Source organism: Salvelinus fontinalis, chromosome 35, assembly GCF_029448725.1.
Source record: "Salvelinus fontinalis isolate EN_2023a chromosome 35, ASM2944872v1, whole genome shotgun sequence".
Taxonomy (NCBI): domain Eukaryota; kingdom Metazoa; phylum Chordata; class Actinopteri; order Salmoniformes; family Salmonidae; genus Salvelinus; species Salvelinus fontinalis.
This window is the reverse complement of record NC_074699.1, coordinates 1920986-1938445: the sequence shown is the minus strand read 5'-3', so window position 1 is coordinate 1938445 and position 17460 is coordinate 1920986. Positions and strand designations below refer to the sequence as shown.

The following is a 17460-nucleotide window of genomic DNA, read 5'->3' as shown; positions in this document are numbered from 1 at the left end:
CTTTATTCAGATTTCAATGGTTATGGATGTAGAATACGGATGCCCTAAAATCACACAAGGGACAGCTTTAACGGGAACAATTTCCTTCCTGATCCCAGCCCTCCCCAATAGTCAGTCAGGAGATATATATTGTGGCTGGTCGAGGAGCCCTCTGTGGCTCGTTAGAGCTCTTCTGAAGGGTGCCAGGGACCACATGACGTACCGAGGTTCCACTGACTGACTGCAGCCGTTTGTGGGCACAATTTTCTCTCTCTGCAAACAGTTTAGTGAAAGGTCAGGCTGCATTAGTGGCGGGTGTAAACACACCGTGGCCGAGGGGACAAGCTGTTCACTGGAAAGGTACTTATAAAGGACCGAGGCTACCTAGCAGCCAATAGATCATATATCAGAGATGGAGGGGTTATATAAAAGGCAAAACGGCACAGTCTTTCCCTGAGGCACATTTTTAACACAATAAGGCAACTCGTGGTCACTACTGACGTACAAACCATGTTTGTGTCAATGAAAAAAAAGACCCTGATTAAAAATCAACCAGGCAGGGAGGTAACTGTTTTTTCACCGGCAGTTTGTGCCTCCAAGCCATGTATTAGGACTGGAACATCACATTTTGAGGATGGATGACAACCCGCGTTTGCAATATCAATTCATTTATCCGTATTTTTTTTTAGCAGGAACATTTTTTGGTGTCATTTTGACAGCATGGCATGTCTATTGCCATAACGCTGTACGTACAGTGATATAATGAAGTCATGTCAATCAACACTACTAACACTAACGGCTAACACTTTAGAAAGTCACCATAGATTTAAGACACCTTAGGTCGTTATTTAAGTGGTTCAGTTCTCTGCATATTGGCTCTGGGGTCTGCATTTCTGTCAGGTAAATTGAAGATCTGAAGAGTGCCAGAGGATGCTTACAACTACACTATTTAATCAACTAAAGACAGAAACAGATGTTCTAAATCACATCCTAGACATATGTTGCCATGGTTATTATAGTTTCTCTAAAAAGAAGAGTTACATGTTCTTAGTCATTATACATATATTACAAACTGGATGGTTCGAGCCCTGAATGCTGATTGGCTGAAAGCTGCGGTATATCAAACTGTATACCACGGGTACGACAAAACATTTATTTTAACAGTTCTAATTATGTTGGCAACCAGTTTATAATAGCAATAAGGCACCTCGGGGGTTTGTGGTATATCCCAATATACGACGGCTAAGGGCTGTTCTTCGACACGACGCGGTGCGGAGTGCCTGGATTCAACCCTTAGCTGTGGTATACTGGCCATATACCACACCCCCTCAGTCCGTATTGCTTATATATTGTGTGGATAATCAGTCTAGTATACACCATGACAAGAACAATTAAGACAATTAATATAAAAATGTGCAGTAAACATGCAAGGATGTGTCCCTTACCTGAGCAGATTAATTTCATCAACATGTACTCCCTTCCACAGTCCTTCCTATAGTAACATTTCAGCCGGTTAATGAGGCAGGTGCCGAACTTGAGCTTCTCTCTTCTGCACAGAAGGGCGATGTCCTCATCTGCAAGGGCAGGCAGAAGGGAGGGAGATTGTGAGGGGGGAGAAGGAGACAGAGAGAGAGAGAGAGAGAGAGAGAGAGAGAGAGAGAGAGAGAGAGAGAGAGAGAGAGAGAGAGAGAGAGAGAGAGAGAGAGAGAGAGAGAGAGAGAGAGAGAGAGAGAGGGAGGAGAGTGACAGGCTCCCTGTTGTTTATAAAGCCTGAGGCACATGCATGTGTGTATGTGTGCAGATTTGTGTGTGGTGTACAGCCAAGGGGCCACCCACGCTGCCCTGTGTTCATTAGTTTTTCCGGTACATGACCACAGGGTCTGAGTGTTCCGATCAATCCCAGGACCCCTCTACATACAATATTAAAGGGATACTTTGGGATTTTGGCAATGAATCTATCTACTTCCCCAGAGTCAGATGAACTCGTGGATACCATTTCTATTGCTCTGCGTGCAGTTAGCGCAATTGATAACTAGAATTAGTGCAATGACTGGAAGTCTATTGGCATGCTAGCAGATACCCATATACTTCCAGTCATTGCGCTAATGCTAGTTAGCACTGCCTCACGAAACAACCTCTAACCTTCTTCATTCTAGAGACAGAGGCATAAAAATGGTATCCACAAGTTAATCTGACTCTGGGGAAGTAGATAAATTGCCTCATTGCCAAAATCCCGAAGTATCCCGTTTTAAGGCGTCCGGAGACTGAATTTGTAACTCAGTGGAAATTATTCATTTTCTAGTTTAGAAAAAATCCATATGTAAATGAATCAAGCACTGTATTACACGTGTGTTATTACTTTGACTATTGTGCACGTGTGTTTTTATATTCAAATGAGGTGAGTCATACATGAAGACGTTTACTCTGTGCACACTGTATGAAGGATGACTGCACTGCCTGCCATCACAAAGCCCTGTCATTGTGAATTAGGTTTCAAGTCCTGTTTAAAGCAGAGGATCTAATGTCATGCTAACCAAAGGTGCATAGTGCTCTTACATAACGCTGCATCTTCCAGGCAGCAGCTAAAATCTCTTAGATTCTAGTACACTCCGTTCACGGACCATGAGTCCTGTATTATACATTAGACACACTATACATTCATATACCCACATCCATGTATGATATAACCTGTGCATTCCTTGTATAAGAAGGCAGGGTTAAGTACAGTACTGAGCATTGGAACCTCATGTAAAACACAGAGAAAACTCACAGGCTATGGAGTAGTTCCTGACAACTTCAATTGCGTTTGAGTTGCCACAGACAAGGGGAACGTGCACTGCTAGAGCTGGAGAGGTACAGGGCAGGAGTGAAACAGAGAGAGAGGAAGTATTAATCTCATTTTGTAGTCCTGTCAACTTTGTTTTATGGTGGCTGGGTGTTATTCCCTCTTGGCTGACTCTGACATCACATCATGCCTCTTTGGCATTTCTGCCCAGGCCCGATGAGGCTAATGCAGAGATTGGACAAGCCATGGCTTGGCTTGGTATTTCAGGTCCAAGGCAGAATGTGGGACTAAGCCAGACAGTAATAACATATGCATATTGGCTTTGGTCAACAGGCTGCCATGACCATTACCGTCTGAGGCAAAACTACAGCAGAGCTGACTACAGATCAGATATTCAGACAGTCACGCCAGTTATCTCACAACATCAAAGCCCACATTTTATGGTGATGTGACCGTATTATTGACAAGCTAAAATGTGAAGATCAAGATAAGACTTTAATATCCCCCTCAGAAAAATCGATAGTTCTTTATTCATTCATTTTGCTCTGTGAGCTACGTCTTTTTTGTATTTATCAAAGGCAGAAATGAAGTTGATTAGTTGTGTAACCAACCCGGTATCGGACAGTTTCTGGAAACCCAGATCAAAATGTTGAAAAAGAACCCAAAAAGGAGAATGAGGACAATCAATGGAATTGTAACAACTTATCATGAACATTATGTAACATAGTCAGTGGGTTGGCATCATCCTCTACAGCTACTAATAGAGCACTAGGATAGATACTTAGATTTGATATGAAACCAGATGGGCCTCTAAACTGGCTGTCTTACTGTACAGTAACATGGACATTTCAAATGCATATAGTCCCTTTAAATGGGACAAGTATAGTTCCACACAGAGCTCTGTCTCCATGTACTATGCCATATAGATTCTGGGGATGTTTGGAAGATAAATGCAATGCTCTCTAGCTAAATTCTACATACTCCTCAGGGGCAGGTGCATAGCACTTGGTGCCTGTATACACTATACTCATCAATCTTGGGCTAGCCCTATGTGACAGCCCAATTTGGCCTATTTTGGGTCAGTCATCAATTCATGGCCTTCCTTGGACAAGAACCAAACTCATAATGTAATAATGAGAAAATATTAATGACTTCAATTATTTTTTGGGAAACATTCTATGAAAGCCCAAGCATGGCGCATGGATGCCATGATCTCAATGGTGAAACATCTTTAAAGGTGTACCCACAACACAGAATAACTAAAAAAGCAACTGCTCAACCTGGAATACTCTACGCAGATCACAGATCTATAAACCAAAATTCAACAGTTTATCGGACAAGAGGAAAGAGTGATACAGTACGTACCCACCAACCGGTATAAAAATATCCCCATGTGATGCAGGTGTTTTCTTGTCCTTCGATTTCGGATAGCCTACCTACCCAATGCCAGCAGAAATATTACTCGTTTAATTCGAAGAAAACATCGTGGTTAAAAGGGTTACGATATTTTACGGTGCCACATTGTATCTTGTGCGAAAACCCCCAGAACACCTTCCCTGGTCCAAATTCCAACTCAAACACGCGCGCTGTCGACCCGAGACATGGCCAACCTGGCCAAAATAGCAAGTATATTACTCATTAAACTTCCGTTAGCACAGTAGAGACTAGATAATACTAGATTTTTTCTAATATCCCTGGTGTAACCATCGAGCATGTACACCAAATGCCTTCAAAAGCCGTCAAATCAAACACTTTGCAGCAAGAAGCACCTTCTATGTCCCACCATGGCTGCGAACGTGGTAGGTCTTTTGCAGCGCTTAGTTATCCAACATACAGTATTATAATGCCATATTTAATTTAGATGACAAGCGGCCAGCGGCAGTCATGTGCCAACACTGTCGTTTGTTTACAAATTACATAAGGGCAGTTGGATGGTTACCATATCGCAGACAAACGGGGAAATACAATATGAATGTCCCAGGATGTAAGAGCACCAAAATTGTCTGTTTTAATGTTAAGTTTACAGTTTTTTTTATTTATTTAATTTTTTCCCGTTTTCTCATGCAAACGAAGGCTATTATGATGTGAACTGTCTTCTGACATCCCCACATTTCGACTGTTATCCACTTTATTCACTGTTTATTCATGCATCACTACATAGGAGGATACTGAAAAATAGGAGATTGGAGTCAACACAATTTCAGTTTAATCAAATTGGGAAATTCCAACTCAATAATTTTCATTGACTATAATGGACATTTTTCATTTTTACGTTAAATATTAACTTGCGAAAAGACACTAGGCATACACTGAGTATACAAAACATTATGGACACCTGCTCTTTCCATGACATAGACTGACCAGGTGAATCCAGGCGAAAGCTATGATCCCTTATTGATGTCACTTATTAAATCCACTTCAATCAGTGTAGATGAAGGGTAGGAGACAGGTTAAAGAAGGATTTTTGAGCCTTGAGACAATTGAGACATGGATTGTGGTGTGCCATTCAGAGGGTGAATGGGAAAGACAAACAATATTAAGAATGTGTTCCATTTTTGAATGAATTACAATTCATGAAGTTGATGTGGGATATTACAAATATTCCATGCTAAGTGTGTTGGCCACCCCTACTGGTGATATAATGCATTGCCAAAAAGGATTGCTGGTGGTGTATAGTATGATACATTCTTCCCATTATGTCTGTTTGCTGAAGGAAATTGTAATTCTGTGTACATCATAAGGACAATGTATCCATAACCATAAACTTGATAGCATTTGGATTTGTAAATGGATGCATTGTAAATGCCTTTCAGAACAGGTGTATACATACTGAGATACTGTGACAGATCATGTGACCCTTAGATTGCACACAGGGGGACTTTATTTAACGGATTATGTGACTTCTGAAGGTAATTGGTTGCACCAGATCTTATTTAGGGGCTTCGTAGCAAAGGGGGTGAATACATATGCACGCACCACTTTTCCTTTTAATTATTTTTTATTTTTAATCATGTATTTTTTTTCATTTCACTTCACCAATTTGGACTAGTTTGTGTATGTCCGTTACATGAAATCCAAATAAAAATTATTTTAAATTACAGGTTGTAATGCAACAAAATAGGAAAAACACCAAGGGGGATGAATAGTTTTTCAAGGCACTGTAACTCTTTGCAAAACAGAATAATGTGACTTGCAAGTAGGGTTGCAGAATTCTAGTAAATTTCCCAGGTTTTTCCAGAAATCTCATTTGGAAGAGTCCTGGAAATCCTTCAACCAGGATTAAAACATTTTTTATCTGTGAATTTTGGGAAAGTTACCAGACTTTTGCACCTACTTTCAGGCCCCTGTAAAGATAGGCCTCAAAATAAGGCCTTATGAAATATGTAATGTATTGTCAAAGAGTTGAATTTGAATGATAACATTTGCCTAGGAACTCACTTGGTGAAGGCCACAGGACTGAACATGAACGAATTCACTAACAAAAACAGTCATGTTTGGCAACTATACAATTATTCAAGCCTTATCAGAAACATGTTAATCAATACCTACCTGTCAAAGCCTCAGCAAATCCTATCTGTTAGGATCAATAACCTCTGTGACAAAGTGATGCTTGGATGTGATCTTGAAGATGAAGCAAATTCGAAGTTACAGATTCAGCCAAAGGTCAAATACATAGTCTCCATTTGGCTAGTTTGGCAGAGGCAGTGGTGTAAAGTACTTATGTAAAAATATTTGAAAGTACTACTTAAGTAGTTTTTTGGGGAATCTGTACTTTACATTACTATTTATATTTTTGACAACTTTTACTTTTACTCCACTACATTCTTAAAGTACTTTTTACTTCATACATTTTCCCTGACCCCCAAAAGTACTCGTTACATTTTGAATGCTTAGCAGGACAGGAAAATTGTCCAATTCATAATGAATGTGAAATTATGTATACTTTTACTTTTGATACTTACGTGTATTTTAGCTATTACATTTACGTTTGATACTTAAGTATATTTAAAACCAAATACTTTTAGACTTTTACTCAAGTAATATTTTACTGGGTGACTTTCACTTTTACTTGAATCATTTTCTATTGAGGTATCTTTACTTTTACTCAAGTATTACAATTGGGTACTTTTCCACCACTGGGCAGAGTTAGTCTGATAGAGGAGAACATATCCGTTGTGTTACCATATAACGGGATCTGCCAGTCCAGTTAGGAGGGTTCGAGAACACAGGGAAGCCAGAGAACACAAATATGGTGCAAATACAGCCGGTTTCATTTAGAGTGCAGCCCGGTGATGATAGGCCTAGTGCAAAAAGTGATTGTCCAAAATGTTCAATGATATTTACAAGAAGCTAAATACAATACAAACCAATCTACTAAACTCAAAAAGGCAATGAGTATAACACCTGAGTAATGAGTATAACAAGCGCTCTAGTAGTTAAGAGTGTTGGACCAGTAACCAAAAGGTCGCTGGTTCGAAGCCCCAAGCCAACTAGGGTGAACAATCTGTTGATGTGCCCTTGAGCAAGGCACTTAACCACGTTTGCTCCTTTAAGTCACTCTGGATAAGAGAGTCTGCTAAATGACTAAAATGTAAACAATGACGAGAGGATGGTATATAGCCTGAACAGACATTCCCAACACGGGCTGAACGATAAACACAGAAACAGTTAGGTTTTTCAAAGACTGGTCAAAATGGACACAATAAAGAAGCCTAAATAAACCATGCTTCCATCCAACTTTTTTATGCAAGTGAAGTACATGCCAAATGAAAAATGTCATGACAGGATGGTAAACTTTCCAAATGTCGACAAAACAGAATATGCTAGACAAGGTGGGATCTTTTTGTGTCTGTAAAATTAATTATGCGAGAAATGGTGGTGGAAACGCCTTTATCCGCGAATATTGATATAATAACCATATCAAAGTAAACTTGGAGTCACACGTCACGCGATGATATGTTGTGTGGTTGTCCCACTATGACTCGGGAAAGCATACAGTTTATTAGAGATGGGTGCAACTGCAGCCCGCATTGCAGGGCGTTCCTGCATGTGGGCATTCCTGCATCTGCAGGAACCCTCTTTATACTTTTGTTGTTGCATTTTGAAGCTATGACTCTGGTACATAGGCTGGGGGCAGAGGCGCTTCAGTACAGTAGATGGTGGCAATGGACCATAACGTTGGATGCCAACCGCCGATAAACTCCACAGAAGAAGAGGCGGGGCGAAAAACAGTAGCTAGCTATAGCTAGTACACACCGATAGCAAAGATTGTCGTGCACAGTTTTCTCGAGTACACAGGAGGTGGGAGCAACACCCATGCTAGCTAGCTAACTAGCAAGCAAGCACACGATGCGACCTACTAGCAAGTTAGCTCGCACAATGTGTTGCCCCAGCCACCCGCCTGCTGTACTAGCAGGACACTGTCTACCATGCTGGCTAGCAAGGAGGACTCCGGGACACTGGAGGAGAGGGCTAAAAAACGCAGATAATACTTTTATTTCACTTTTGACTGACATTCAAAAGAGTCACACAAGCATGAAGATGTCGTGCTCAATGGGGGAGGGGGGGGGTGTTTATAAAGGAACCAGTGGGATGGTCGATGGGGGGGGGGGGTTGATGAAAGAACCAATGGGATGCTCGAGGGGATGCAGTCATGCCCTCATGCAGGAACGATGCAGTCATGCCCACATGCAGGAATGCTCCGAATTGTGGGCTGCAGTTGCACACTGTTGGTTTATTAGGCTATAATGAAATCAATTATGAGGAACTTCACAGGGTGGTGAAAGTGCACCTGATGAGCTTGATGCTCCTTTCCAATTCCTATCGAAGGTCTTATTCTGGTGACATGAGGACCGATGCCCATGATAGTATCATCATGTAGGTGCACATGCCAGGACCAGAATGGCATATTCTCTAAATAACCCCCCCCCCCCCCCCCCCCCCCCCAATAAAAAAGAAAAAAAAACATAAGTAGTGTTGAAAATGCGATGAAAACTTTTTTTTTGGTACATAGGAATTTAACTGCAAAAGTTATTTTTATGTCATCTATGTCATCCCTCACAGTCTTGTATCCCCAACAAGTCCGTTTGATGGAAACACATCTCTGGTGGAAAATGTGTATATTATTTTTATACAGATTTTAGAATATTTGCATGCAAATCTGTCACCAATTGGATAGAAACCTAGCTACTGACAAACAAACCTTTACAAATCAGACATGAATAATAATTACTGCAGTCACTGACTTATGCAGAAAGGAATTGATTGCAACTTAACAACATTTATCCATAATGGAATAATCACCGATGTGATAGCCCATAGGCCTAATGATGAAGTAGTAAGTAATGATGCGCGCACCACCGAAAAAACGTGCCAATACAGGAGATGGCAAACATCAAACACAGGTTGGCAATGAAATGTAACTTTTATATTATACAATAAATGGTTTCAATCTTCGCAATAATATGCGTGCACTCTGTGAGCTTTACAAATTTGTTGAGGAGTTTCATGTTTGGGTGGTGGAGTCTATTACTAGGCCAGTGGCTCCAAACTTTTTTCGGTTACTGTCGCCTACCACCAACTGAATTTTGCTCTACCCAGAGTATCCCTGAAGTACCCCCTCATGTACATTTTACTAGTAGGCCTAAGCCTATGGCATCATGAGTCTCCTCAAGTACCCCCTGTGGATAGGCCAAGTACCCCCAGGGGTCCTAGTACCCCAGGTTGGGAACCACTGGTCAATTCTAGGACTTCGACGTGGCAATAGGCTACTGCAGCGGAACATTGTCAAGCATCGCCATTATAGGAACATATAATATTGTTTCTTCTGCTGATTGCCACCTTAAAGGAACATTCCACCCATAACATCATGTGATGCAAAATGTATTTCTGTATTTTGAAAGTTATTTATCTTGAAAACCTGATTGCTGACATGCAAAACATTTTAGGACTATATCAACAATGGACTAATGAAACAAATACCAAAATATAGTTTTTGGGTGGAGTTTTCTTTTAAAGCGATAGATATCCTATGCCTCTTTCCATCCCCTCCTGAGATGTGTTCAGCAGTGGAGGCTGGTGGGGGGAGGACAGCTCATAGTAATGTCTGGAACAGAGTTAATGGAATGGCAACAAACAAATATAAACCGTGTGTTTAATGTATTTGATACCATTCCACTGATTCCGCTCCAGCCATTACCACGAGTCCGTCCTCCCCAACTAAGGTGCCACCAACCTCCTGTGGTGTTCAGGTAACGGTCCGGCGTCTTTGTTGTTGGATGTCAGTGTCACAGCCTGCACTAGCTTTAATTAACGCTGACACATTCTGAGCAGGGAGATAGGATCAATGGCGGAGGTCAAGGTAATGATCTCGCATTTAGCTGGGGACTACTGTCACCTTGTTCAATGTTTTGGCTGCGACAGACAGGCAGTAGCCTAAACAGCGGGCTGTGATAAGGGAATTGTAAGGTGGTGACTGGGGGCTTGAAGGCCATGCCGGTCAGTCATTGCCAGTCCTTTTTCATCTGCGCTGCAGCATCAGCAAGCAGACACAGCTATAAATATTTCAGCCTGTAAAACTACTGCTAGCGGCCGGCAAAGTCTCCCTACTTAGCAGTGAAAGGATACTTTCACCAAAGCATGCCATTGTAAAGGCAAAAAAGGTGCACTATGTGCACTTGGCATTGAAAATGTCATCATAGATTATGCAATGTCGTTGTAGATTTGAAAAGTAAGGAGAACGGAGGTATACTGAAGTGGAAGAAGGAGTGAGGGTACTTTAAGAAAGGAATGGGACTACTATATTGACATAGAAATGTGCTATTGTGTAGTTAGTTGTTGATGTCAACTGGTCATAGTCAGTCATGAACCCGCCTGTGTTTTTAAAGTGTATTTTCTGTCCTTTGTTCTTCGTCAGCAGAAAAAGACGAGGGTATGAATCTTTGCTTCACGTCAACAATGAACGTTCACACCGATGGGGATATAGAACAAAACAGACACCCAGATGGTGTGTTGCTGTACCCTGTAGATGTGTGCAGGCAGACTTTATTCACTGAGGTGTCAGGCACGGATATATACGTAAACAAAAGCTATTGCTTTAACAAGAATTCACCAGGTCCCTTTAAAACAGACAAAGTGGAGGATTAGTCAGATTTCAGCGCAATAAACTCAGATGGTTGTGCTCTGACAGAGTCATATCAGGACAAAACCAGGACAGCGGAATAACCTATAGCATACAGTCTTCATATTTATTAATCCCACTATGAAGGCTATGTTCTGCAGGGGTCCGTACCATGGGACCTTTCCACAACTACAGTTTACATAATACAGAGAGATTAGGATTTAGCTTCAGGACTTAGACACACTCTCTCTTTCCTCCCCAGAGACTCAGAGCTGGGGCCATATGTTCGGAGGAGTACGGCCAGCGATGACATGCCCTGCCCTCCCTGGAGCGGGACTGCTGCTGCTGCTGCTGTGGACAGACGCTTTGTGGAGTGACACGTGAGAGAGACAGGTAGGTCACAGACCGCTCAGGGCACACACAGGCCATCTGATCTGTAATCTCTGTTCAGTCACAACATCACATTGTTGACTTTGTATGGATTAAGTATGTTTGGAAAATGATACAAAGTACAGGAGGGATTTTACTGTGTGTGAGAGAGAGAAAAAATACGATTTTTGAGGCAGAGGATTTATTTCTTAGTAGTAATATAGGAGATTTGGTACATTTGGATGAGTTAGTGACTGAGTGTGTGTGTTTTAGCACTGTACGTGTACACTATATGAGAGTCTGTGTGAGTAAGGAGGAGGTGAAAGACTAGAAAACAGGATCTGATTGCACTCTGGGAAGGCATTGAGGTGGAAGACACATTCTGGTTGGCGAGAGGGGGGAAAGTTTACGTTACACTCCTTCCCATGTAGGACTGCCATCCACTATGGAAAATCTCTATCATCATTTGAAAGATGAATAGCATCTTCTAAGTAATATCGTTGTGTTGTGGATGAAAGGTGAGCATGACATGTTTCGGGTGAGAGGATGTGTGATAAGGAGGGAGATCCAATCTGAAACAAAGAGAGGATGTAACAAGGGAACAAAATTCCTTGGCTTGCATGACCTTCACTTTTCATTTTGCTTCAGTCCACCTCCTCCTCTTTTGAGAGATGAAATCAAATCAATTCTCATCAGGAGCCATTTGCAAGCATGTCATATTCTGTAAGGAAGCGCTAGCCCTTAAATAAATCGAGACAGATGACACATGCATGCACATGGGATGGCTTCAGCATGTACAGTGCATTCGGAAAGTATTCAGACCCCTTGACTTTTCCACATTTTGTTGCGTTTACAACCTTATTCTCAAATTGATTAAATCATTTTTTCCTCATCAGTCTACACACAATACCCCATAATGACACAGCGAAAACAGTTTTTTTGTATTCTGACCTCTTGCAATGTGACTCGAAATTGAGCTCAGGTGCATCCTGTTTCCATTGATCATCCTTGAGATGTTTCTACAACTTGATTGGAGTCCGCCTGTGGTAAATTCAATTGATTGGACATGATTTAGAAAGGCATACATCTGTCCCACAGTTGACAGTGCATGTCAGAGAAGAAACCAAGCCATGAGGTCGAAGGAATTGTCCGTAAAGCTCTGAGACAGGATTGTGTAGAAACACAGATCTGGGTAAGGGTACCAAAATAATTCTGCAGCATTGAAGGTTCACAAGAACACAGTGGCCTCCATCATTCTTAAAGAAGTTTGGAACCACCAAGACTCTTCCTAGAGCTGGCCGCCCGGCCAAACTGAGAAATTGGGGGAGAAGGGCCTTGGTCAGGGATGGTCACTCTGACAGAGCTCCAGAGTTCCTCTGTGGATATGGGAGAACCTTCCAGAAGGACAACCATCTCTACAGCACTCCACCAATCAGGCCTTTATGGTAGAGTGACCAGACGGAAGCCACTCCTCAGTAAAAGCCACATGACAGCCAGCCCGCTTGAAGTTTGCCAAAAGTCACCTAAAGGACTCTCAGACCATGAGAAACAAGATTCTCTGGTCTGATGAAACCAAGGTTGAACTCTTTGGTCTGAATCCCAAGCGTCACGTCTCAAATTAACCTAGCACCATCCCTACGGTGAAGCATGGTGGTGGCAGCATCATGCTGTGGGAATGTTTTTCAGAAGCAGGGACTGGAAGACTAGTCAGGGTTGAGGGAAAGAGGAACAGAGCAAAGTACAGAGATATCCTTGATGCAAAGCTGCTCCAGAGCGCTCAGGACCTCAGACTGGGGCAAAGGTTCACCTTCCAACAGGACAACGACCCTAAGTACACAGCCAAGACAACACAGGAGTGGCTTCAGGAAAAGTCTCTGAATGTTCTTGAGTGACCCAGCTAGAGCCCAAACTTGAACACGATCAAACATCTATGGAGAGACCTGAAAATAGCTGTGCAGTGACGCTCCCCATCCAACCTGACAGAGCTTGAGAGGATCTGCAGAGAATAATAGAAGAAACTCCCCAAATAAAGGTGTGCCAAGCTTGTAGCGTCATACCCAAGAAGACTCAAGGCTGTAATTGCTGCCAAAGGTGCTTCAACAAAGTACTGAGTAAAGGGTCTGAATACTTAGGTAAATGTGATATTTTTATACATTTGCAAAAATGTTGCTTTGTCATTATGGGGCATTGTACGTAGATTTATGAGGGGGAAAAATGATTTAATCCATTTTAGAATAAGGCTGTAATGTAACAAAATGTGGAAAAAGTCAAGGGAACCCTTAATACTTTCCAAATGCACTGTGTGTATGCACAGTCATTTCAGATCCCATTCAATCCAGCTTCACTATGTTACACCCAGCAGGAAATGTAAGATGCTGGACATGGACTGGAGATCTGCATTGATTATCTATCTTATTGAGCTCATTTGTTCAGCAAGCATGGTGCATGGTATTAATATTTGATCTCATGACATGCATATGTTAATGATGCATTTATGCTCACATTTGAATGAACCCACAGATTCTATTTGCCTAAAAACAGAGGGAGAACAATTGTATCTTTGTCAAGGTATCTCCACCAACCTCAATCCCAATAGGTGATGAAATTGGCACATTGACCACGTTCTACAAATTAATTATTATTATTACATTGGGGCACCATTGGAGCACATTAGTATTGCGGAACTAGTTGCAACTAGCTAGATAAATAAATGCCAAGTTTACTGATGCATGGTGATATATGCTGTGATGCGCAGACTGTGGTCAAGACCGGCTATTCCCAAACTGGGGTACGCGTAATGCCGTCGGGGGTACGCCAAATAATAATGTGATTATGATTTTCTAACAGTCCGTTTAGATTTTCCAACGGGGCTATACATTTTGGTGTTTTTTCTCTCGCCTGAGTAGCCTCGTTTCACTGCCAAAAATATAATGAAACCATTTCGTGTTCAGCGAAATAACGACACAATGTCAAATACAGGTAGCTTGGTCAAATAAGGAACGTACAATCACATTAACCATTACTCTCTCGCGGGAAACCTTCACTCTTGCGCAGACATTTAGAAACTAAATATGCCAATTTGAAAAATAAGCCACAGGAGTTTATTGAGCGAGAATTAAGATGACTTTCGAGTAGTACGACATGTATAAAAGCAACATTAATAAGAAGGGGCTAGAAGCGTCTTATATGGTGAGCTACCGAGTGTCTAGGACAGGCAAGCCCCATACTATTGTGGAGGACTTATTTCTTCCTGCTGCCGTGGATATGGCTGGGACAATGCTGGGGGAAAGGCCCAAACAACTATACAGACAATGCCTCCATCAAACAACACTGTTTCACAACGCATCAGTGACATGGCAGGATATGTTTTGAAACAATTACTGCTTCGCATACAAGCCAGTGAATTCTATGCAAACTCAAGCTTTTGGACAATGTCAAATGTGATATAACAAAGCGCCTGAGTGAGCTGGGTGCGCAATTACGCAGCTACTTTCCCGAAACGGACGACACAAACAACTGGATTTGTTATCCCTTTCATGCCCTGCCTCCAGTCCACTTACTGATATCTGAACAATAGAGCCTCATCAAAATTACAACAAGCGGTTCTGTGAAAATAGAATTTAATCAGAAGCCACTTCCAGATTTCTGGATAGGGCTGCACTCAATTGCGCTGTTAAGACACTGATGCCCTTTGCGACCACGTACCTATGGGAGAGTGGATTCTCGGCCATCACTAGCATAAAAAAAACTAAATACAGGCACAGACTGTGTGTGGAAAGTGATTTAACCTCTCATTAACCTGTGGTGAGTTATTCACAGTTTTTGATGAACAAATAAGGTTTTATATGTAAGATGGCTAAATAGAGAGCAAAATGATTGATTATTATTATGTTATTATTTGTGCCCTGGTCCTATAAGAGCTCTTTGTCACTTCCCACGAGCCAGATTGTGACAAAAACTCACACTCAATCTTATGTTTAATAAATGTATCATATAGTGTGTGTGGCTGGCTTACAATGATGATAAAAAAAAAAACATTTGGGAGTGCGCTGACCCTGGTGCTAGAGGGGGTACACAGCTGGAGGTTGAATGTTTTAAGGGGTACGGAACTATAAAAGTTTGGGAACCACTAGTTTAGACAGTACAGTATGAGGGAATGGGTTATGGTCGCGTGGTCTAGCTAGTCCATTGCCCCCTGCTGGTGTTTAATGGGTAATGGGACTTCTCCAATACTCCTAGTTCCTCATCTCAGACATTCGAACTCCTTTAGTCCACTGAGGCTGAAACAATCAAGTATGGCAGCACTAGGGCTTCTTCCCTCAGGTATTTGTCTCCACATCTTCAGATCAGATGCTGGTGTCATCTCAGTTCACACCGCGTCTGTTTGATCTGTCAATCCAAAGGGCTGGGGCGCAGGTCGGGCGTATGGGCGTTGCCCCCGGGGTGTTGCTGACGTGACAACAAATTTAGAGTCGCTGATGTTGTCAGGGCCTGGTATTTAATAATTGATACCCCTGTCTCGTTAATCTGACGGGAGCCACAGCAGTGTCACAGTGTTTATGTTGCATGCGCTTCTAAGTGAGGAATTTGTCTTGCAGGGGTAATTAGAAGAGCGATAATTTAAGCAATCCAGCTGTCTCTTTAAAACAATGCAGACATGTGCAAATGGGACTGCCATATTGGATATCTCCTCAACCATGTTTATCTATGTAGTTGTAGTGACAACGAGAAGAGGACCTGGGTTCCTTTATCCGCATTCCTCCGTAGCACACAACAAAATAAATAAACACATTATAGCTATTAAAACCATGAATATAGGGATAGACAATGTTTTTATCTCATTGTCACTGTGTGTGTGTGTGTGTGTGTGTGTGCGCGCACTTGCGTGTGTGTGTGTATATCGGTGCCCTGGCTGCTTCCCCCAGTAAAAGGCTATTTCTTCCCAGCTGTTGTATTTATCTTTGTGTCTGCCAGGCAGCGGCCACAGAAAGGTTGTCTGAGGTGGTGGAGCGACAGGTGGAGCGGTTAGATAGTCCGTGGGTATGAATGGGCAGGGTGGCCAGCAATAGGAATATTAGGGCATACCCTAACTAACTCTGTATTGTTGCATTCCGTAGCAGTATGGACTGAACAGAAAAAAGGGATATCCCCTGAGATTGTTTATCACATTCTCCTGGATTTTGTTATTATTGACTGTTTGAAGGCAGTTGGCGCATCATTGTTCTGTGATTTAGCCATGACATCGTCGCAGTATGTCTCGGGAATTAGTTTGTTTGAATTTGAGTTGTGTATGTTTTGATGCTGAGTGACAAACACTGACATGATGACAAACCAACAAGTGGTCAGGCTAAAAAAGCCACATTGTTTCTCCACTGACAATAGAGAGAGTGAATCTATTCTCGGTGAAAGCATTGGCGTTGATCTAAAATGTTACCTCTTGCATTCGTAACATTTTACTGTCTCCCAGTGTTCACTTGAGCAAACTACACCTGTCTGACAGTTATCAGATCAACACTCTGTTGAAACATATCACAGAGTGTAACTGACCCATAGCTGAGTTATAACTGAATTGTAATAGTTTTTTGTTCCAAATTGTGGCCACTTAAAACTTTCAAAATGACACACTTTCCCTCTAATTTGCCCCTTGCACTTCCTGTGCTGTGATGAAGAGATTTTTGGTCAAGGTTCCCAGTCCTCAGGCCTCTGTTCACAATGCAAATGAGGATAGTAAAGGGACACTTGGCTGCTGAACGTTGGAAAATGTGATGCAATATTTCTTCCGGTCCATGATACAAATCCCAACTGTTCTTCTATACCCTAACGAATCAAAGTATTTTCAGCAAGATAGCTTTCCCAGTATTAAAACAATGACTCATAAGGCCCAAATTCACAGCGGCACTCACCATATATCAGAGTTCCTGAGAGGCCCAACAATTTCCTGGTCAATTAAAAAAATGTGAGGACATATGAAGCTTCAGGAAGTTCTCTACTGGCTGTTTTCTTTTAGTCCCGGGAGTTTGAGGCGTGACATCACTGAGGCATTTCCCCTAGTCTCTCTGTTATCTTTGCAATCTCACACACACACACCCAGTCCTCCCATATACTTTCTAGACCTCAGGGACTGTAGCTGCTGTTGGATCTGAAGACTGAGCCTCACCTAAAGATGACCCTCTCATGCAAGAATGACTTTACAATTACAAGAGGCCAA

At 42.0% G+C, this 17460-nt stretch overlaps 1 protein-coding gene across 3 annotated transcripts in view; it reads right to left on the bottom strand.

Moving 5' to 3' along the window:
* The window catches only part of LOC129834193 (protein BEAN1-like), a 53728-nt gene extending 49010 nt beyond the window's left edge, over positions 1 to 4718 (bottom strand). Inside the window, exons 1-3 of one of the 3 annotated variants that reach the window (XM_055898932.1) lie at positions 4130 to 4718; positions 2750 to 2824; positions 1425 to 1553 (exon numbers count right to left, since the gene is read on the bottom strand). In XM_055898932.1, coding sequence (XP_055754907.1) covers positions 1425 to 1553; positions 2750 to 2824; positions 4130 to 4157 — 232 coding nt within the window. In that variant the 5' untranslated portion in view covers positions 4158 to 4718. Of the gene's footprint in view, positions 1 to 1424; positions 1554 to 2749; positions 2825 to 4129 lie in introns of those variants that run through there. The other 2 variants (XM_055898933.1, XM_055898934.1) reach the window with 2 other exon arrangements.
* Between the last annotated feature and the right edge of the window lie 12742 nt (positions 4719 to 17460).